The sequence below is a fragment of the Pristis pectinata genome, chromosome 7, assembly GCF_009764475.1.
Source record: "Pristis pectinata isolate sPriPec2 chromosome 7, sPriPec2.1.pri, whole genome shotgun sequence".
NCBI lineage: Eukaryota > Metazoa > Chordata > Chondrichthyes > Rhinopristiformes > Pristidae > Pristis > Pristis pectinata.
In genome coordinates, this window is record NC_067411.1 from 63,945,716 (window position 1) to 63,970,009 (window position 24,294).

Genomic DNA, 24,294 nt, shown 5'->3' on the forward strand with positions numbered 1-24,294 from the left:
CGAGGGTCCACTGAACAGGTCAAATGCTGGCAATGTGTGAAATTGTAAAGTCTGGGCTAATGTTTCAAATGAAAATGTGTCACCTGCTCTTTTTAACTTTTCCATTCCCACCTTTGAAGACCTAAAACATTCTTTCCAGGTGAAGCAGTACTTCTTTCAGTTTAGCTAACTGCATTCTCTGCATAAGATGCAGTTTCCCCTGTAGCAAGGTGACTAAATTCAGACTGAATGAATGCTTTGCTAAATATCCCCATTCAATCAAGAAGCTTTGATTTCCCAGGGAATTTAATTCTTCATACCAATTTACTGCAACCAATCTCTGTGTCTCTCCATGTCCTCCCAGACTTAGGCTCAATAGAAGTTTGAGGAACAGTGTCTCATTTTTGAATTAGCCAATATAGGGACACATTACCAAGCTCTACAATTTCAGATCATATCCACCACCATCTGCAGAATTTCTTGTGCCTCTACTTGTTTTTAGACAGCATTGTTGGTAATGATCCTTCTATTGTCACTTACAGCTCCTTTGCACCTTTATTTTGTTTCTATACTAGTCTTGTCACTAGCCATTTTTGCCAAGTATCATGAATTTTTTGTCATATAATCTTTCCTGCTTTGCAGGACATCAAAGGCACTGAAAAAAAACTGCAGATGCTGGATATCTGAAATAGTAACATAATGTATTGGAAACACTCAACAGTTCAGACAGCATCTGTGGAAAGAGAAACAGTTAATGTTTCAGGTCTAAGACCTGAACAATAACTGTTTCTCTTTCTACAGATGCTGTCTGACCTGCTGAGTGTTTTCAGCATTTTCTGATTTTCTATCACAGACATGCCCTTTTTGATTGCTGCCCACCATCTCACCCCATTCATTTTCCTCCTCTCTCCCTGCATCAGTTTTCAGCCACATGGCTAGCAGCTAAACCTCTACAAAGCAAGATGCGAAAAGAAGCTGACACTTTATGAGCAATGGGACATTCTGAGAAGAGAAATAGAACAATACAAAGGTGGCTGGCAAAGGGTTAATAACAACCATCCCAGAAAAGAAGAGTGTGTTCAGTTTGAACAAACTACATACGAGGATAGTTAATAGCCTGTGAACTTCTCTGAGAATGCTGAGGGAGTTGATAACAGCTTAATTGGAAGAGTGTTTTCCGACTTTGATTGAATGATCACAGGATTATGAATCAGGAACTTTTTGCGAAGTCATCTGTGGCAATTAAACTACAAGTACTGACTGAAACAAAACTTTCATAGGAGAGCAATGAAGTTGTAAAGCAACAGTCTCTCAGTTTCATTATTCTCAGTGGGGGATATTTGGCTTTTCTGTGACTGAAGGTTTCAGAGGTCTAATAAATTGAAAACAGTAAGACACTGAGCATTTGGTTGTAGAAAGATAAGAAACTCTGAATCATCTCCTATAGCGTGCAAGGTCTCAAAAAGAGGGCAAAAGAGCAAATTGCTACTATGGTAACAAGAGATAACTAGAGGTCTAGGTTAAAGCAGTGAAATACCTATGTGGGAAGACTGGGTTATGAGAACAATGTATGGAAACTTTCAGGAGCAATTAATTCCATACTCTTCTATGTTTGATTGGCTTAGCTGAAGTTTGAGGAGGCCCAACTTCTGAAAGATTGGTGTAAAGACATATAAAGAAGTAAAACTGAGTAAACTGTCAGCAACAATCCAAGAACAATTATCAGAGAAACAGGAACCTGAATTCAGAACTCAGAGCAGACTATGACCTAGTGGAGTTGAGTCTGGCCAATTCATCTCCCTTAGAATCCAAGTCGTGAGTTTTGTGATTTAATGTAAAGAGTGGCTAGCTATGACAGTGAGTGAAATGCAAGGTCATTGCGAGCTATAAGAGTTAATTGAATGCCTGTATAGTTTAAGTGATGAGTATTAATAAAGATTGAGTTATACAAAACTTTAGTTTGAGTGTTTACACTGTCTGCCATGTGACTTTATCCCCAATAGAAGCAGAAGGCCAACAAGTATTTGCTGAAACATCTATAATTTTTGCTGAAAAGCCATTGACTTGAAATCTTAACTCCGTTTTTCTGTTAACGCTGTCTGTATATGTTCCGCATTTTCGGTTTTTTACAATAGATGAAGTTGAAGTAATGCATACTTCATTGCTTCTCCTGTCAATTATATACAGTGAAGTCAAGACCAATTTCTTGAAATACTGGAGATCGAAATCAAAATAACATTTGTTTATCAAAGTCTGGTTGAAACTGTCTTTGAGCAGTTGAATCCTAATACAGGATCCAGAATAAATAATAGGCAAACAGTGTTACTCAGAGTAATCTCAATAGGAGATTGTACATCGGGTAATGTTGGCTAAACTACATTAGAAAGATTATGCTGGGAAGGAAATTTATCTTTGGTTACTGGAGCTAATAGTTCCAAGAGTAACAACTGCTGCTAGTATTGATTAGAAAGATTATGCTGGGAAGGAAATTTATCTTTGGTTACTGGAGCTAACTAGTTCCAAGAGTAACAACTGCTGCTAGTATTGGAGATTCAATCCCAATGAAGTCAATGATAACAAATGTTAGAAGATGAGTGTAATCTACAGCCAATACATTCACACGTTTAGAGTTAGCAATGATAGAATAAATTTCTTCTCCCCAACTTTTAACCAACTCAAAGCAGCAGCATGCTGTGGCATTAGTATTTGCCCTGCACTTTATGCTACATGTTCAGCAGTATTCTAAGTTTTGAAAGTTGACAGTACGATCATTGAGTGTAGCCAATATAATCAGGTCACATACAGTAGATATTTTAATTATATGTTGGTACGTCATCTGCCAATGTACAGTTAGAATGTCTGCAAGGTCTAATTCAGAATGGCATTGACATCTGAGCATAATTAGTGTTCTATAAGTGATGTTCTTGCAAATCTACGAAGTGAACTGAATAACACTGAGCTCCTTATTTTACAATGGAGCCAAATACAGTGGGGGTGTATTTCATCAGGCCATCTCCCATTCCGCTGTCATAACATCAGCAGTAGTTCAGTTTATGTATGTATGTAGTTTAAACACACAGAGTTCCCACTAAACTTCCAATACCATACAGTTACATAGCAAGAAATTCTGTGTGGAAGTTCATCACAAGCTAGTGTCATATCATTTTGCAGAACCAATGCAGACAGAGACATTTCGAATTTACCAGCCTCATCCTGGAATTTTCATCCTGGCTCGCACTAACGTCAAGAATTGCATGCTTATATGCCTATATACCCAAGGCTGATTTCAGACAGATTTCACTGCACATGTAATACTGCAATCATTGTTTTCTTAAGCATTGAATGTTGATCTTGTACTCTTCGAGACATCATTTAAAACATAAAAACTACCTGGAACGGTTAATGCAGCTAATTGAGGGTTGAGACAATTATCATTAGCTAATGCACATAGTCATGAATTCTTACCTGAACCAAGAATTACAATCACTCCCCAATATTGATTTTTGAAATCTAATATTTATTTTTATAGAACAAAATTTTTATTTCATGAAATAGTTATTACCCATTCTTAGCTCTATTGGTTCCAACAACAACTGACTTGCAACAGTTACCCTTTGGTATCCCACTCCATGCACTTAGACTGGAGCATTAACATATCTTGATTGCAAGCTGATGGAGAAATAATTTGCAATTGATTATCAGGGTGTTCAATGATCAGTATATATTATATTTTCAAAAGCTTATCTTAATGTATTTGTTGTTGGTGGGATTCAGATTCATTCAGATTCATTCAGATTCACAGCTTTGCCAGTCACAAATTGTCATTCTTATTCAGTCAAAACTGTGACGTTTCTGTGACAGCTACAGAGTCTGATTTATCTATATCAAATGCCCCATTGACATACGCTTCTTTTATCTTCATTTCTTCTTTCTCCGAGGCAGCTGTTTCCAAAGCAAATGGATTCACTATGTCAATGCCACTTGAGAGATCCATCTGTTGCAATTCCTTTCTAGACAGCTTCTCCACAATTCCAGCCCCAAAAGAATCTCCAAGTACATTTACCATTGTTCGAAATCGATCCCTGAGGGCGTGAATGTAAACAGTTATGGATTAAGAGCAGAGTGTCGGCAAGTGTCAGTACACAGCAAGGTAGACTTATTTTCTGGCTATTTCATCTGTAGCAAACTGTAAGCATGAGGTAGTCTGTAGGTGCAAGCTTTTTGAAACACTTTTGCAATAGTCTATGGGAATGTGTTTAAAATATAACTTTTTCTATTTACTTCTTCATCTGTCTCTCACTTTCCAAAGTACTATTTGGCATCCACTGACTGTGAGAAACATTTGACGTTTCTCTACTATATACCCTATGTGCTTACACTTCACCAATTCAGCATCACTAGTTACATTTGTGAGTGGACTTTGTAGCCTAGCAATTCTTCAATACATAAAATGATGTGTTGAAGGGACATGACATTGAGGTCTTATGACAATTTTTATTGAAGCCTCAATGTACTCTGAGGAAGAATGACGTTGTAAATACAAACACACAGGGATTGCTCGTTCTACACAAGGTGTTGTGTGCAAAAGAACTGGCAATCCTTGGTTTTGTGCAAGAACTCGCATACAGATTCTATGATTGGCCCGAAGTTACACACAAAGCAGAACCATCTCTGCAATCTCCTGAAATGGCAGGAGGTGGAAAGTGAAGCCTCTTTGGGGTAGATTTTCCCTTGATTGACTCACAATGGGGTGGAGACAGAGACATGTTTCTAAGTCAATGAAGTCTTTCTGGTTTACATACAGTTGATTATTATTATGAATACAATTACTGTATTATTGTTATGAATACAATTTTCATAACAAGATCCATTAATTTTCTCTTTATTCCATGAAAATAATAAAGGCATAAATTTTACTAACATTCTGGTCAAAAGGCAATTTTGAGCCTACTGATTCAAAATAACTAAGTTCTGTATTTGTACTAATAAAATGTTTGTGTTTTCAGAGGTAGATTGTGAGAAACATACTTGTATTAGTTCATCTCTAGTTGTGGCGCTAAATACACTAAATGGTAGAGGCACACTTCCAAATTTGGTTGCATTGACTGAATTGGGAGAGAGGTGATGGAATTAGCCCACTGAGCTATCAATCACCAGAAGCTCTGCTCAAAATACTTATTGCTTATCACGACACTGGAGACCATTCAGCTCATCAGGTCCATGTCAACTCCCAGCAGAACAATTGTATACAAGCTGTATGAATCTATACCCAACAATTGCATCAGTCCTAATCACACTGTCTTTCTATCCCTGTGCCTGCAACTTATCTTTCACATGCTTATCAACTCCCCTTTGATTATTTTACTATTTAGCTATACTAAGGAGGTAAGTTACAGTAGTCAATTAAACTACCAATTCATCTTGGGGATGTGGAAGGAAACCAGAGCACCCAGCAGAAATCCACACAGTCACATAGAGAATGTGCATACTCCGTGCACACAGCAACCAAGGTCAGGGTCAAACCTAAGTCACTGGAGCTGTGAGGCAGCAGCACCAACTGCTGTGTGACTGCACCTCTCCTTTCATGAGGCTCTCCCATTACTATAACTAAATCCCCAGCTAATTGCAGTGAAGAAGCCAGAGCCTGACTTTCATTCAATTTCCATAACTTGAAGGGCTTGCAATTTTACATGCTGATCCCAGTCATTAAATAATTAAACACTTCAAGATCACCAACTTAGTTTTGCATCTGATAGTTGGTGCAAGTCAAAATTGCCATGTTTCCTGAAAATAACTTCCTTGGAAGTTCTGTTAACCACAATGCCAATGCATGATATATGTCACATGCATATAGGTAAAAACTTAAAATTTTGCATTGTTTTGACACATAGTGATTGGAATTTTTACCTGGTAAGGAGGACCTTTCTTTTATGCATGTCATAGAGTCATAGAGCAATACAGCAGGTATACAGGCCATTTGGCCCAATGTGTCCATGCTGACCATGGTGCCCACCCATCTGGTCCCAATTTCCTGTGTTCAGCCCATATCCCTCTAAGCCCCGCCCCTGCATGTACCTATCCAAGTGCTTCTTAAATGATACCATTATATCTGCCTCAACTACTTCCTCTAGCAGCTCGTTCCATACACTCATCACCCTCTGTGTGAAAAAATTGCCCCTCAGGTCCTTTTTAAATCTTTCCCCTCTCACCTTAAATCTATTCCCCCTAGTTTTAGACTCCCCTCCCCTGGAAAAAGGCTGTTCTCATCAACTTTCTCTATGCCTCTCATAATTTTAAACATTTCTATAAGGTCACCCCTCATTCTCCTCCATTCCAAGGAATAAAAACCTAGCCTGGCCAACCTCTCCCTGTAACTCAGGCCCTCTAGTCCTGGCAACATATTTGTAAATCTTTTCTGCACTCTTTCCAGTTTAACCACATCTTTCCTATAACAGGGTGACGAAACTGTACACAGTACTCCCAGTGTGGCCTCACCAATTGCAACATAATGTCCCAATTCCTATACTCAATGCCCTGACTGATGAAGGCCAGGGTGCTAAATGCCTTTTTCACCACCCTTGTCTACCTGCGATGCCACTTTCAACGAACTATGCAGTTGTACTCCTAGGTCCCTCTGTTCCATTACACTCCCTAGTGCCCTACCATAAGTTCTATGCTGGTTTGACCCTTATTTGTATTGAAATCCATTTGCCACTCCTCAGCCCACTTCCCTAGCTGATCAAGATCCCCCTGTAATCTACGATAACCTTCTTCACTATCAACAACACCTCCTAATTTCATGTCCATCTGTACACTTACTGATCAAGCCTTGTGCATTCACATCCAAATCATTTATATAAATAACAAATAACAAGGATCCCAACACCAACCTTGTGGCACACCACAAGTCATCAGCCTCCATACCAAGAAACAACATTCAACCACCACCCCCTGCTTCCTACCTCCGAGCTGATTTTGAATCCAGCTAATCAGCACTCCCTGGATTCCAAGGGATCTGACCTTGCAGACCAGGCTACCATGTGGTACCCAGTCCAAGGTCTTGCTAAAGTCCAAATAGAGAACATCTATTGAACATTAGGTAGCCCTACCTAAATGCTGGTAGTTCCTGTCCCTCAGAATTCTCTCAAGTAATTTCCCCACTACTGATGTTATGCTGACCAGCCTGTAGTTCTCTGGCTTGTCCTTGTTACTCTTCTTAAACAACGGAACAACATTAGCCACCTTCCAGTCTTCAGGAACTTCACCAGTGGCAAACGATGAAGCAAATGTCTCTGCAATGGCCTCGGCAATTTCTTCCCTAGCCTACCACAAAGTCCAAGGATGCACTTAGTCAGGCCCTGAGGATTTATCCACCTTAATGTGCTGTAAGGCTGCAAATACCTCCTCCCTGGTAATACAAATGTCCTCCAAAAACATCTCCACTTGTTTCCCTTATCTCTTGAGCAACCACAATTTTCTCCTCAGTAAACACCGAGGAGAAATACTCATTAAAAAATCCCACCCACCTCTTGCAGCTCAAGACACAGGCAGCCCTGCTGATCTCTAAGGGGACCTACTCTCTCCTCTAGCCACCCTTATACTGTTAATATATTTATAGAACCTCTTGAGATTTTCCTTAAACTTATCTGCCAGATCGACCTCATACCCTCTCTTTGCCCTCCAGATTTCCCACTTAAGATAATTCTTAATCTTTTCATAGTCTTCAAGGGATTCACTCGTCCCCAATCTCTTAAACTCAATGTATGCTTCCTTCTTTTTCTTGACCAGAGCCTCGATGTTTCTTGTCAACCAAGGTTCCCTAAACTTGCCAGGTTTACCCTTCACCCTAACAGGAACATGCTGCCCCTGGACTCTTGATATCTCACTCTGTGGCACACCACAAAAAAGCCTCTCACTTGCTATTCATTCCTTTCCCTTCAAACAGACTCACCCAATCAACTTCTGCTGGATCCTATCTAATTCCACCACAATTAGCCCTGCTCCAGTTTTGGGACCCCAACCTGTGGACCTGTTCTTTCCTTTTCCATCACTCTCTTAAAACTAATAGAATTATGGTCACTAGAGCCATGTGGTAAAAGAGTGTTGCTGGGCTTTCCAGGTGTGTACAAACCATGCACATACATTTGGAGTAGTGATTAATGCATATGTCACTGTGTGACCTTGGGAAAGGCATTTCTGGATGAAGAAGGTGACAGCAAATCAGCAGAGGAAGAGTTTACTGAAGAATAGCACCCATCTGATTCGGGTGACTGTGAGATTAACTGGCTGTGCTATTATTGTTTTGTCATGCATCAACAATGTTTAACAAAGGATCAGCTGACACAAAGAGCCAAAGTGGAGATCAGAGCACAGTCCCAGGGCAGAGAAGGAAATGCCACAATCTTGAGTCACTGCCCACCTCCCTCAGTGAAGGTCAGCTGAGGAAATGTAGTGCTGGATGCTGAAAGGAGAAAGCCTGTCAAATATAATCCTCATGTCAATGCTGGAGGGGGCTGGGGAGGGGGGGTGGGGGGGGGGGAGGTGGAATCATCACTAAATCTTATTCTTTTGCAGCCAGAAACTCAAACCAATGCTGCAAAAAAAATTACAATGACCTGCTCAGACCAGACAAGGACTGATCTTATTCCCTTTTATTCCTTGTACCATAAGTACCATTTGTTTTTTTTTACACTATACCAGCAACTGATATTAATATTTTCACTCTATGCTCTGATTAAAACATAATCTCTTGGAATCTTATGAAAAGGTGGTTTTCCCTAACAGTATCAAGGGGCTTTTTCCTCCACTTTAACAAGCAGATATCATCATATTCCTTACTTCAACCATTATCCTCCCTGTTGCTTGCACACATTCCACAGGACCAAACCTTCATCGTGTTCTGATTGCAAGAGAAGTATGCATAAATGTGAAATGACTGCAGAGCGCAAGCTGTCCAGGAGTAACTCAGAGTGCTTAAGGGGAAGACCACTGGCTCCAGGGGAGGCTTAATATTTTTGATATGGGGAGTGATTGGGTTGGCTGTCGTCTTTTTTTTTTGTTAGGCAGTCCCTCAGGATCAAGGATGACTGGCTTCCACTCCAGAGGGTTCTGAGGTGGCTAATGAGACCAAGATTGGAAATGCAGGACTGTTCCATAGAAGGAGCAGAAAGATGCTGATGAGGCTACGGGTGGGTAGTTTGTGAGCTGGTGCATGCAGTGTACATATGCCTTCTGTCTGGTCCTGATACATGGCCTTAAGGCTCTCCATTCCATTCTCCCCTTTGAGCGGTCATGGACTAGAGGTTCGCAGGTGTTGTTGGGAGTGATGCATTTCTTCAAGGAAGCTATAAGCACTTTCTTTAATCTTTTTCTCTGCTTGTAATTTCCTTTCATGCCAGACTCAGAATATAATGTCTGTTTTAGGAATCTGGTGTTGGCCTGCCCAATGAGGCAAGTGGGAGTAACTAGGACCTTGATATAGGGGCATTAGCCTGGGGGCGCACAATGACTGTTTACTTGTCCTTCCATTGAGTATGTCGGATTTAGCAGAGACAGCATTGGTGGTACTTTTCCAGCGCCTTGAATGATAGAACATCTATATTAGTGAAGAATTACACTGCGATATGCTTCCTTGTGCTTTTGTTTCCTTTTTTCCAAGAAGTAATGTTTATCAAGTCTTACTTTCATATCAACCAAAGTAACTCGTGAAACAGGAGAAGGATAAGACAAAAGATAACGCTTATGCCAAGGAACAATCAGATATTCTTGTTTCTTTATCATTGACTGTGATAATGATGAGGAGGAGAGACAGGATGATGGGGAGTAGCTACGCAAGAGCTTCTTCCTGTTTTGCTCTTTCAAACCCTTCAACATCACCAAAGCCTCAAGGGTATCTAGTTCAAATGCCTCCACCCAGTTGCAATAAGATACTGTAGATAATAGCAAGAATGTGGCACAAGGTGACCACTGGGTATGAGTCAGCCATGGGAGTTCAAATTGAATGAAAATATGCGATTTTCTCAATGGAGACTGAGAAGATGCCTGTTTCTAGCTTTGGAATGGTAGAACCCAAAACCCTTGAGTACTTGACTGAAAAGCTGAATGTTCTTCGAGCATCACAGCTTTGTGAGGGGGTTGTACATAGTCTCCAAGGGTCTGCTGTGACTGACCAGGTTGATCCTTAAGTCCACAGTTCTTATTTGAGGCAAAACTGGTGAAATATTTTGTGGATGTCAGTAGTCTACTGACACATAGATCTTAACTGGTGTTATTAGGGACAAGCTCAGTATTCGCAGTCAGGAGGAAAGATGGTCATCTCCTTCCCAGGAACTACTCGTAAAATATGAGCAGCCAACATCCCCTCCAATGCCCCCCCCCACACCACCACCGTCCCTTCAATTGACTCCCAGAATATACTTAGAAGTACCAGACTAGAGAAAAGATTGACACATGCAACCATTCATTGAATGCATAGTGTAAAGAAAGAGGAGGCTGGTTTATATTCATTTGTAAAGTACAATGAACACTGGCTTTGAGCTTTATTATTCATAGCAACTGGAGCCACAATATGAAAAAGAATAGTTCTTTGATATCTATGTATTCCTGTAAGTCAAGTTGTAGTTGTTGGCACCATCATGTAGAAGGATATTATAGAAACAAAGGACTGCAGATGCTGGAATCTGGTTGAAAAACACAACGATGCTGGAGGAACTCAGCAGGCCAGGCAGCATCCGTGGAGAAAAGCAGGCAGTCAACGTTTTGGGTCAGGACCCTTCTTCAGGACTGAAGACCGGAAAGGGGAAGCCCAGTATATAGAAGGGAAAAGCAGAGAAGTGATAGGTGGACAAAAGAGGGGAGGCAGGGTGGGCACAAGGTGGTGACAGGTAGATGCAGGTAAGAGATAGTGATAGGCAGGTGCAGGGGTGCTGGGGAGAGCAGATCACTGGGGATGGTTCAAAAGGTAAGGAGAGAAAGGAAAAAAGGGGGGTAGAGAAAAGAGAGAGAGGCTAGGAAAGGGAAGAAGAGAAGAAGGATGGTGGGGGGGTGTTGTGGGGAAGGCGGGTAGAGATTACTTAAAATGGGAGAATTCAATGTTCAATGTAGAAGGATATTGTGTTGGCATATTGTTAAATGGATGATTCCTAAGGAAATTTTCCTCTATTAGGAAGTGGGGAGAAGAAAATAAGGTTCTGGTGTCAAAGCTAGACTATATCATACAGAAAAAAAATGACTTCATTAATGAGATGTGCTCTAATATCCCCTGGATCAGACTTGGCAGATTCTGAATGTAGGCCACTGACATTTTTTTCCACTAATTCCAGGTCCAATTAAGCTAGAGACCTCTTCTTCACCGATGACAAAGTCCAGACTTTTGTAAATAGTGCAACTGTGAAGGACACAGCAATCTCCAAATATGTACCCCATTGTCCGTCCTGGCTCAGAACAATAGCATTCTTTTAAAAACTTGATGGCACTCAATAACCAGTTAAGTTGGGACACTGACCTTGCCACAACACTCTTCCGGTGCTGTTTGAACAACAGCTAATCATTTACCAAGGGGGTAGTTATTGAGTAGTTAATTAACTGTTAATCATTAACCAAGGGAGTAGTTATAATTTTTATAAATGTTCCTGGAGCAATCAGGTACAGGCAAGTTTTGAAGGAATGATACATTCTGACAGCTTCCAGCTTATTTCACATTGACAATCTGGTACTTGCAAGATATTCACTGAGGAACAGGAAGTACTTGATTGTGACTGAGGGACTGTGGTGTGGGATTTACAGAGCAATATCGGCATTGTTTAATGATCCTGGACCCTGGAGGAACCTCGTAAAACTGGATGGTCTTAACTTGCTGCTGCCTTTCTGTGACATCAAAGGTGATGGATTCCCCAGCACTCTGCAAAGTGTGCTGGTCACCAAGGGTGCATGGGGCATAGAATTTGGGCAAAAACCTTTATAATCTGGAATTCAATGTCCCTAGGCATGGTGGAAGCAGAATCAATCAATGCCTTCAAAAGGGAATTGATTAGACACTTGAGAGAATGATTTTGCAGGGAAGGAGTTAGGAGCAGGGGAGATTGCCTACAAGGAGTGGGTATGAACATGATAGGCCTGAATGGCCTGCTTCTGGGCTGTAACAATTTCATTATTCTGACAGTAACAATGATGCTAAAAAACAACATGCATCCAGCTTGTCCAGCACAATTCCCAGCTCTCCTTCCAGAATTATAAATAAAACTGTAACAGTTTTCCTGTGAGAAGAATTTTGTTTTTTGCACACGGACACTTACAGAAGCCAATCCACGGCAATGATCAGCGTGACATCATTAGCAGGTAATCCGACAGCAGTGAGAACAATCACCATGGTAACCATTCCAGCCTGAGGAACTCCAGCTGCTCCTATTGCTAGCTGCTGTTGCTGTAATGCTAGAAATGAGCAGGCACATATATTGAAAGTACAGTTGAAAACACATTGTAAACATGCTTACGGTATTTAATCAACAAAAAAAAACTTCTAAAATCCCTGTACAGGATTTACACACATCTTCAAAGTGGGTAATTATATAGGACTGATGAAGTGTTGAGCCAACTAGACCAGAAGATTCCCAGTTTCAATCAGGTAGGAGAAATATTGTAGCATCACAATTGATTAATTAGGACAAACAAGTTGTCCAATATTCTGGCTTTCCAGTTCTATCCAGAATTTCCCACTACAGAAGTGTGAGTATCAGATTAAGAGAGTGTAGTTTTGTTTTACGTTTGGTAATCTCTTGGTCTGGTGGGTTCATCGACACTCCCATTCAGTCCCATGCAAAGAACGGCCACAACTTTTATTCAATGTGGGTTTGCACTCAAAAATGAATGGCCACTTCATAAGGATGATGGGAGGGGACAAAAATCAGAGGGAAAACCAGAGGAGGAACAAAAATGTCTTTGTTGCTATAATTCCAGAGTACTTTAAATTGCTTGGATTAGTGAAAGGTTTCTTTCATTGAGTAGCCCCAATAAATAAATTGATATGTCTTGGATTCATTAATGTACTCTATTTAAAAATAAACAGCATATCACACATGGGCTTTGAGGAAAGCAGCAAGCTACTTTTGCCTAGTGAACCACTATGTGCAGATCCCAAGACTGAGCTAATTTCTGTGATACACAATAACCCTGTATCTGATCTGGTGACTTTGAGCCATCTCCCAATGTCACCTTAAAAAATTGCAAGAAAAAATCCTTTCCACTTTGATTGAAGCATGAAATAAAGATCACACCTGATGGTAACGATCTGTCCTGCATCCAATGGGTAGTCATTCAGCTGAGCAATAAATATAGCGGCAACTGCTTCATATAGAGCTGTCCCATCCATGTTTATGGTGGCTCCCACTGGCAACACAAATCTGGTGATCCTTTTGTCCACTTTATTCTTTTCCTCAGCACATCGGAAAGTCACTGGCAAAGTTGCCGAGCTAGGTATAAGAATAAATATTATTGAAACAGCAAAATAAAATAAGCATTTTCACCTCTTTACGTGACTCTGGATCTGTGATAATTATATACTTCATAAATTAAATGGATCAAATAAATCCAGTATCTATCAACACTTCTTCCTACCCATCTTTCTTACAACCTTGGAAGGACAAGCGGAAAGTGACACCTACCAACTAAGCATCAGGTACTGATTAGCTCCAGAAACAGACTGTCTAGTAACCTCATCTTATCATTCAGTTGATACTCCAAAGCCTTTCCGCTGGCAACAAGATATAAATCAACTCTTCACTTGTCTGGACGACTGCTGATCCAATGAACTTCAAGAAGATTGACATTATCCAGGAAAAAGTAACCCAAATAATAGGCATTTTTCTTCACTACCTTAAGAAGTTAGTTCCTCCCTCATCAGTAGCAGGGACATTTTACAGGTACTTAAGATTGCTGGTTTACAGAGCAGCACATGCATGTATCCATTAAAGTTGTGGGTAAAATATGTGCACATTCATTGTAACTTCACAAGGTACATATCATAGAACTATTATTGAAGTAGGATGGGAAGTGGATGGGGGAGGGGGGCATATGTTTGGTAACCCTGATGGGTTTACAGTGGTTGTAGAGAAAATCATCTGTGAAATCCTTTACAGCAATTTGCCAAGGCTTTTTCTACAAATCTCTAAAATGTACATAGTAGCATAAGGGGGGAGGATGCTTATGGAAAACACCAATTCCAGGCTCGGTCCAAGTTGCACACTATTCTGACTTAGAAGTACATTGATATTCATTCATTGTCAATGGCTCTGAGTCACCAGATCAGGTACAAAGTTATTGTGTACTGCAGAGGTTAGTTCAGCCTGGGATCTTGACATGGAGGTTCACTAGGCAAATGTAGCTTGCAGCCTTCCCAATGTCTAAAGTTGCACTAGAGTTACATTGGTGAGAACTCAGAAGAGAATCATCCAAAAGACAAGGCTAATGTGTGTAAAGGGAGAATTGGCAGACCTGTGAATATGTATTTACAGTATCAAGGAGTACAGACGTGCACAGGTCTTTGTACAGAGCTTGGAGTCTATCCTTTCCAACATGGAAATAGTAGGCAACTCCAATAGCACAATTGCAGACCTAACTATTATACAGTGTCCAACTGCAAAATACCCTGAAAATGTTAGGCATTGTTACAATGATTTGTAATGTGTTCTTGACACTGACTCAGCTATAATGACTGTTTTGGAAGCTCTCTGGGCCCAAAAGCATAATTTCATCCACGTGGATAGTAAATCCATTTTATAAATATTGTTATTGATTTTAATACTTCTTTTATTTTTAAATGCTTATGGCAGTTCAGTTTCTGCACGTCTTATTGTATGTATTCTAACTGATATTTGGGGGCTTGGATGTTCTTTGTAATATTAGTTAAATATTTTGCTTTTTACTTCCTGTTTTGCTGTCCATGAGAATTCTTCAACATGATTTGTTGATTCTCCATTTTGTTATTAATGTTGTTGGATTTTGGGCAATTCTTCGAACTGATGTCTGAGGATATCCAGTGTTAGAAAAAGGGAAATCTACATCACATTGTGCTATGTTGTTAACAGCAGCCTGTTCTTTTTAATTTTATGCTGAGGGTTCTTAGGGAGTCATGGTATGAGATATTTCTGTGCTATTCACAAGTCTACAGTGCAATTGTCCTCTATCTTAGCAAAGCATTTTGACATCTAACAAAACAATATTTGATGCTCACAGTTGTTATATTACCATAAGCTGAGATGAAATGGCATTACATTTTTTACACACCACAAGAATCACTAAATTTTCAGAAGTGGCTTTCCTCCAGCAAATCTGCTGCTTAATGCTGATCTCAACATGCAGGTTGTAATGGGTGCAGTTGTTTTAGAGAGATTGTGATCTGTCTTGTGGAACAATGTGTGGCAAATGATAATATACTGGAGGTATTTTCAGCTCTAGTGCAAGTGGAACCTGATGTACAGATGCAAATGGACATCATGATCTTAACTACCACAAATTAGTTTGTTATTGAGTCTGGCAGAGCACCTGGCGCCAAGATGTTCTCAATAAATCAGTGAGGAGAATTTCTCACTGAGTGAACGTGGCCCTCTTCCAGTGGGCTGTTGTGCTCTGTGCACTCATTTTGTCCAACATACAGTATATGACAGACAAAGCCACGAAAGCACCCATTAGAGGGAACAACGAATTTTACAGGTTTCAAGTTAACACAAAACCCTTTAGTTTGTTGCACAGCACTCATACAGACCGTAGCATCTCTAAAGAAGCCTAAGAACATCAATGACCAATTGACTAGAAAGTAGGAAACAATCAGCATGTTACTACAAATATTTAATGATCCCTTTAAATAATAGGACGTGGGAGTGCTGTAGTCCTGTTGAATATTTGATATCTCAGTGCTTCAAGCATGGTAACCCTTTTGAATTCCAATTTGACATCGTGACCAGCCCATTCTTCTTATTTCCAACAATCCATTAGCTACACAAGCTCAAATGCTCTTCCCATTATATTGGCTAATACCCTTCCCATTATATGGCTGGCACAATATATACTACAACTGAGAGTATCCTATACAAATTTAGAAGTTAATCAACTGTCACGCCCAAACAATGTCAACATGCAACTGAAGCTTTAAGGCTAACATGTCATCAAGCTCTCTGTGTTTTGAATTTCAATTAGATTGAATGGGAAGACCTAACATTACATTTAGGTTAGTGAGGGAAAATATATTACTTCTGTCCAGTCACTATTAATTTCTAGTCAAGTGTTTTGAATTGGTTGCAATGGATAGACCTCAAATTACATTTAGGTTTTTGAAAAATAGATATATTACTTCTGTCCAGGCATTATAAATTGCTATTCATGAAGTATTCATACTGCTTAGATTATTGCAATCAGTTATCAAAATCTGCCCAGTTACCTGGATGAAATCATCACCGAAGTCAGTAACGCCTCAGCCATCCCACCAATGAATGTGAAGGGGTTTTTCCGTACCACAATAAAGTAGATCATAGGCAGGATGATAATACCATGGATGGCTAATCTATAAAATAACAATGTATATTTATGGACATATACCTTTCATAGCCATCTTTTTAATAGATTAAATACTCAACAAAAAAAATATTGGAATTTAGAAGAATTATGCATGTTGAATAGGTAGCGAAATGATACATCCTTCCAAAGGGATGGAGGGGAAAAAACAAGAGTGACCTAGACTACCGGCACTTGTTTCACAATAAGAGCAGCACAAGCTATTAGAATGTTTCCCATCTGTTGGAGCTGTCAGGACAGTTTGACTGAAGCAAGAAAGAGAAAGAGAACCCCAGGAAATATTATGATTTCTTCAAGATATACGGCTTAGAGATCATCTTGGCTATCACACTATTTTTGGTCACTACATAATTGACTTTTATCAACAACCTGATTTCTAAATGTATTTGGATATTTGGTGCACAAGTTGCAGACTTACAGAATTGGTTTTGGACATCAGCATGGACACTGCAGGCCTGGGCAATGATGGCAGAAAACATGCAAAGTCTGTTTTATTGCCTAAAGTTTCTATGTCAAAACAGATATTAACTAGTGTTAGTTAGAGGGAGAGCTGACCTTACCTGGTCTGCTGCCATGCACAGTGTTTGTTTCTCTCACACACCCGCCCCGCTAACAAACAAACATATGAACTAACGTTTTAGGAACAGGAGTAGCCAGTCAATCTCACAAGTCTGCTCCATCATTTAATAAGATCATGTCCTGACTGCAACCTCAACTCAACATTTGTGCCTACCTGTGGTAACTTTTCACCCATTTGCTAATCAAGTTTCTATCTACCTCAAAAATACTTAAGCGTTCTATTGTTGATACCCTGAGATCTGTTCTATTGTGCCACCTACCTTGTGCCTTGTGCATCTTAGGGACATCAATGCAGCAGCTCTTTAAGACATTTTTTAGGCTCCTTGAAATCTATAGCCCTTTCTATTGATGACTAAGCCCTCTGATCTAATATTCCCAATAAACAAGCACATTGTCCATTGTGAATTTTACAGAAATATATATTTATCAGAACAACCATTCCAATTTTTTTTCATTATGATATTGCTATAATTTTCTTAAAATCCATTGCTATGGTTACTATCCCAAACCTTGCAAATCTAAATGACTTAAATATTGTATTTGGATTACTATTTTTCAAATTAGCTTATATCAAGCAAGCAGCAATAATGTTTATTTACATTGCCGCTCTATTGTAATGAAAGGTGCTAAACAGGGGAATTATCAAAGCAGAAGTTAACAAAATTTGATATTTAGCTACAGAAAGAGATGGAACAGATGACCAAGGCTTGGTCAAAGAAATACATCTAAAGAGCATTTTAGGGAAATAGTGAGAGGTGAAGAGGTGTTGTGGACTGAATTTGGAATGTCAGAGATTAGGGCCAGGGTAGCTAAATCCCTGGTACACAGAGGTGAACTACTTAAAATCAAGAATAAAAATAGAAGATACTGGAGATATTCAGTAACTCAGGCAGCAGCTGTAGAGAGATGAGCAGAATTGACTTGTCATCAGAACTGAAAAAGAGAGAAAAGTTTTTTTTAAGTTGCAGAGAGGAGAGAATGGAGAGAAAAAATGGAATGTCTGTAATAGGATGGAGATCAAGAATGTCCAGGTGACATGAATACTGTTGGTGGCACCTAAGAGAGGATGACGAATTCATGTTAATCATAGCTCATCCTCCTGGAGTTGTGTAAATGCAAAGAATGAAGCGAGGGCAGTAGAGGGAAGAACTGCTGAAGTTGGAAGATGCAAAGCACAGCTGTTGCTGGAACCTGAAATTAAAGAGAATTGTGCAAATATTCATCAGATTCCCCAGCTCACATTAATAGCATAAATGGATTAAGATGAGACATACAACTGAGAAGGACTTTGGGACATTTTTCTGTATTAGATGTACCTTATAAATTGAGTTTGTTGTTGCAGTCATTATTTAACTCCTTTTGACTGTAAGTTATTTCAATGGATTCTCTCAACAAGGCAAAGAATACTATAGCTAGAGGATAAAACTCCTTACAATTTTATACCTTTATGCCTACAGCTAGAACACATACAGAAATACACACTATTTATTTTGCATTATGTCTCAATTCCTGTCCCTGAAGAGGACCCCCAGTTGCTTGAGAAATACCACAAAGACCTATTCTCAATCCTCATATCATGGTTTTGTACAATGGAATACTCAAACTGATAAATATGTTATGTATCTGAAAGTTGTATTATTCTAGGAATACTACACCAGTGCATTTAGCATTAAGACAGCTTCAGCCTACTTAACATAAGAACCTCAGCAACAACCAACCTATACAGTTGCTTTAGGTTTAATATAGAAGTTGACAGAGCAGCTTATTACTCCGCTTGTCGAACTGTTAAGGTTCAGGATATCAATCCAGTCTACTATTTAACTCTATCACCAGCCTTAGTCCACTTTTTCTCTGGAATAATTCAATAAATTGAACTCTTTCTTTAAACTTGATTCAATAATTTCAAAATACCTTTTAAATAACCATGATACATACCCACTCAATACTGTAGCCATATATAGCCCAAGTCTCCGGAAAATTTCCCAGTCATCCACTTCCATTACTTTTGCAGCAATCAGGAATAATATGCCAATTGGCATATACCTGAAAAAAGTCATTGACAAATGGTTATATTGGAAAAGTAAATTTTGTTATATTTACATATCTGGCAATATATTATTTCAGAAATAATTATTTTCATTTTATTTGCTCTCAAATAAATAACCCTACTGAAGCAGGGGAGTTTCACATTGAAGAATAAGGCCACATAGCAGATGTAAAAGCCAAATGGTTCATTATTAGAAATTACATGAATTCCTCTTAAGGTGGACTTACGATATACACCATAGTAGCCAATTTGCTGGAGTATGGGTAGTTGGTAATTGATTTATTATTGTCACATGTACCGAGATACAGTGAACAACTTTTTTACATGCCAACCACACAGATCATTCCATACAAAAGTACATTAAGGTAGTGAAAAAGGGAAAAAAAAGCAGAATGCAGAATATGGTGCTACAGTTACAGGGAAAGTGCATTGCAGGCAGACAAAGTGCAAGGGCCATGACGAGATAGACTGAGAGATCAAGAACTCATCTTTAGCGAGAAGAGGTCCGTTCAAGAGTTTTATAACAGCAGGAAAGAAGCTGTCCTTGCATCTTAATTCAGAGGTTAATTAGCTTTACTTTTCATTTTAATTCTTTACTTAACTTTCTTAGACAATAATTGATAGGAATTTTCAGCTGCTCAAATGTAGAAAGTTAACCAGGAATTTGATCCAGGGGACCATGGAGGCTCTCGAACAGTGGAGCGTCTTTTAACTACTTGCATTTCCAAGAGTGGGCATAGCCACCACAGGAAGCAGCAATGAGGGTTTTTGTTCCATGATGCTGGAGCCCAGTTCACCACTTGATCAGCAGAGATGACTCTCACAAAAAATAGCCAGAAGGATTTAATTGCTTGGTAGAAAAAGCCAATCTACCAATGGTGCTGATGCCTCTTTTACTTAGTACAAAAAAGAATAACGTGAAAGTAGTGCTGAACCTGATTTTAGCGCAACATCTTACTCACCACATGATGATCTGCACTATTTTCATGGTGGCTTCATTCAATGCATCAAAGAAGTCCAGTAGAATTTTGCCTTTTTCTCCCATTTGTCCTATGACAATCCCAAACACTAGGCAGAAGACAATAAGACCCAGCACATTGATTCCGTCAGAGTATATGCCGATCACTTTGTAGTCCTTGGTTATACTCTGTGAAGATTTTTAATGGGGTTTAAATTAAAAATCATAGTCTAATTTCTATTTCTTACCTGAATATGATGCACATTTAGATAAACAATATACTGATGGTGCAAACAACAAACTGTTGGAGGAATTCAGCAGGATGAGCAGCATCTGTAAGGGCAAAGGAATTGTCAACATTTTGGGTCAGGACCCTGCATCCCTCCACAGATGTTGCTCAACCCGCTGAGTTCCTTCAGCAGTTTGTTGTTTGCTCCAGATTCCACCCTCTGCAGTCTCTTGTATCTCCACTGATGGTGCATTGAGCAACTCATTGATGGACTTGCACGTCTCCAGCAGATCTCATAAATGTTAGATAACTATAAATTAAAGAGGATCAAATACACAGGACAATGCCAGAAAACACCCCCAAAACCGCAGACAATTTTTAGACATAAATATTCCCATCCGATTCAGGAAATTTACCTCTGCAACTTAATGCGAAGATTTGCAGTACTCTCTTCTATCAGCACCTGCCACCATCCCTATAGAATGTGGATGGGCTATCATTGGAGAAATAATTAGGATCGGATGCATTTGACAGTCTAATTGATACCTATAAATTACTTTGCTAATTATTGATGTTCTGTGATCATTGCAGGCGAAGCACACTCAAAATTTGTGACCTGATAAAAGTATTTGGCAAGCATTATGATAGCAATGGTTAGTAAATAAATAACGTTACCTCATTCATTTGAGTGGTCATTATAACAGTAACTGTTACCCCAGTGGTAACACTGGCATTATTTACAGGTTCAATTTCTTGTCGTTTGCTTTTATACTGGAAATTAAAAGGAAAAAGGAATCACACATAACTTTCTTTTGACATATCTGGGCAGATCATGACTTTATACACACTGTAAATAACTACTAAAGCAGATCAGTTCAGCTTTTTTTATATCACCCAATGCCAATGGAGCAAATACAAAATAATTTGAAAAAAAATGACAGTTTATACATTTCAATTACAGAAATGAAAGTCCAAACTTTCACCTGCTGGGGTAATGCATCTCTGAGATGTTGGCTCAAGCAAACATGTGAAGTGACTTTGAATAGCCAAAACCCAGTTCCTAGCAACACTGAAACTACATAATAGCTGGCAAATTCATTCAGAGAAATCACAGGCTGGATGGTGCAGTGGAAGACCTACTTTGAGGTTAGTGCACCCAATTTACATTGTTATGGCAGAGTACAAGGAGCATAACTCCATATCTGGCAGTGTTGTATCTTTTCTGGGGAGAGTTGTATTCCAGCCACTTGCTTTGATGTTTTAAATGAGACTCACACTTGTATCAATGAGGATTAAATTGATTGAAAGGAGGATGTAATAATTTGTGGCTGACCTAAAATGGCAGAAGGTTCACCCAGAGGAACAGCTATTAGTTGACATTGGAGCACACTTATGGGACAACCATTAAAATGACAAGTTTCTGTGGGACTACTTTAATAATGTCAAGGAATACTTTTACAATTAATCTCAGGTAACTTTCCACTCTGCTTTCTTACATTAATGCAAAATGTTTGTGCTCACTGATTATTTTAGAGACACAAGCACAAAACGTTACAGGTTTATTATCACTTGGTTTTATTTATGTACTAATGATGCAATTTTATTAGGTTAGGACTTGACATCTAAGATGATTTTATACTGTCTCATCAAGCAAAAGGGATATTTAAATTAATGTAGCATCACTTGGATTATCTGACTGCTTTTATTTCTGAAATATTATTTATGACTTTATTTACAAAATCTAGTAAGATTTTGTCATTATGTGGTGACTCTCCGTGTGCGCAAGCGAACCGGTTTGGCGTTCGGGGCGCGCGTCGTCAGAGCGGCGAGGCCCAAGATGGCACTGGGCCTTCGTCTTCCCCGAGCAACGGGGGAGAACCCGCGCATGCGGAAAGTTTTGATGACGTAGCACGTACGTCATTTCCGTTTTCAGAGGGTGGGAACCGTGCTGCTTAAAAGGCCCACGCAAGGCGTGTAAATCAATCAGTCTTGTTCTACAGCTTGCAAACTCATGTCTTTATTCTCACATCGCGGTAGCAGCTGCAACAATTACTTATTTTTTATAATGTCTTCATGATGGTAAATTTTGATTTTTCAATCAATTAGTTGATTGCAATTTTAAAATGAAGGTTTAAAATTTAATCCAAGCTTGTGCAACTGTCTGATTCCAATGGCTTTCAAGTGCCGAGAGAAAATTGGAAAGCAGTTACCTGTTGAAAGCTGGCCTGGACCAGGTTTTCTGGGAATGCATTCCTGTGTAAAAAAATACACTACAGTTATAAGAGTACTTCAAAGGGATATATGCTTAAGAACAGAAATTGTAGGCATTCAATTTCCTGCTCCTGCAAAGGTTTTAAATATTCAGAATTCTCAAAATCATGAGGTGACAAATACTGTCCATAAATAAATTAGGAAAATAAATCCAGGGAGGAGAAAGTAGTCAGAAAACCAGGAAGGTTAACTTGGCTAAGTATGTGGCCTGAATTTACTGAGAGATTGTAACTCAACAGGAACTCAAGAAAGCTTGTGCATCAAAATAGTGAGTTATCTGTCTGAAAATAGGGCAGAACATTTTGAGAAGTTAAGAGATACTGAAAAAGAAAAGTTGAAGCTTAATGGTGATAAGTAAAAATTGCAGGGGGAATCAATAAGTTGGCTTTAAAATAACTAACATGAGAAATGTCACAAAATGCAAAGCAAGGGATGCAATGTAATGTCACACAATATAAAAGCATGGCCTGGGACATACTGTAAAAAGTTCCTTGGGCTTCCCATGTAACAGCTGATTCTTTCAGAAGCTATTACAAGGTTGCATTTGATCCAGTTGGTGAAAAATAAATGCTTGAAACTTTGGAAGCAAAGTAAAGCCTTCTGAGGCCAAATTAAATGCTTTTTGCAGTTTACTCTTACTTTCTGCAATTGCATATTGATTGATATAACCAGATACAGCAAAAGTCTATTAGAAAGAGGCTAAAGAGCAAATGTTGGATCTAGGAGGGTGTCTGAAAATCTTCTATTTAATCATTTCCTACCACTGTATTGATTCAATCATCAGATTCCAAAACTCAAAACTTTCTTTTAATATAAAAACAATGCATTTCAGAGTACTCAATAAAAGAAAATACCTGTATGCAGTTTTTGAATGCATGTTTCAAATAAATACATTTTTAAAACACACACTTGATTCAAAGCTAAATTGATTAAGTAATGCGGTATAATGGGGACTGCAGTGCATTTTCCTTTTAGTAATTCATTTTTCAGGATCTGGCAATCACTAGCAAAACTAATCCGAATTTCCCTAGAGAAGGAGGTGGTAAGCCAGCTTCTTCAACGATCCAGTCCTACTGGTGAAGGTAATCCCAAAGTGCTGTTGAAAAGGGACATCCAAAATTTAGATCCAGTGACGATGAAGGACTGGTGATATATTTCAAGTTAGGATGGTATGTGATTCAGAGAGTAGTGGAGTTCCAGGCATCCAATTCCTTTGTCTTTCTTAATAGTTAAGGTTGCAGATTTGGGAGATACTATTGGAGAAGCTTCAGCAAAGACCTTGTAGATAACATACTGTGGAACGACTGTGGGGCAGTGAATGAATATTCAGGGTGGTTGATGGGCTGCTGTTCCAATGGGCTGCTTTGTCCTGAATAGTGTTGACCTTCTTGTGTGTTTTTTGGAGCTGCACTTATCCAGGCAGGAAGATTATTCCTTTACACTCCTGACTTTTGATGGAAAGAAAGAGTCATCTACCACAGTATACCCAGTCCCTGATCTGCTCTTGTAGCTGCTGTACTAATTTAGCTGATCTAGTTGAGTGCCTGGTCAATGATGATCCAGGAAGTTGATGGTCGATGACTTGGCAAAAGTGATGCCATTGAGCATCAAGGTGGTTAGAATCTCTCTTAGAGTTGCCTGCGACTTTAATAATGCAAATATTATTTG

The 24,294-nt window shown here is 39.2% G+C and overlaps 1 protein-coding gene across 1 annotated transcript in view; it reads right to left on the reverse strand.

Annotated features, from left to right (window-relative positions):
- Positions 1-3,511: 3,511 nt before the first annotated feature.
- The window catches only part of slc1a1 (solute carrier family 1 member 1), a 48,125-nt gene continuing 27,342 nt past the window's right edge, over positions 3,512-24,294 (reverse strand). Inside the window, 9 exon segments of the mRNA XM_052019151.1 lie at positions 3,512-4,061; positions 12,273-12,385; positions 12,387-12,408; positions 13,251-13,445; positions 16,409-16,531; positions 19,057-19,164; positions 20,131-20,315; positions 21,031-21,126; positions 22,566-22,608. Coding sequence (XP_051875111.1) covers positions 3,815-4,061; positions 12,273-12,385; positions 12,387-12,408; positions 13,251-13,445; positions 16,409-16,531; positions 19,057-19,164; positions 20,131-20,315; positions 21,031-21,126; positions 22,566-22,608 — 1,132 coding nt within the window. The 3' untranslated portion in view covers positions 3,512-3,814.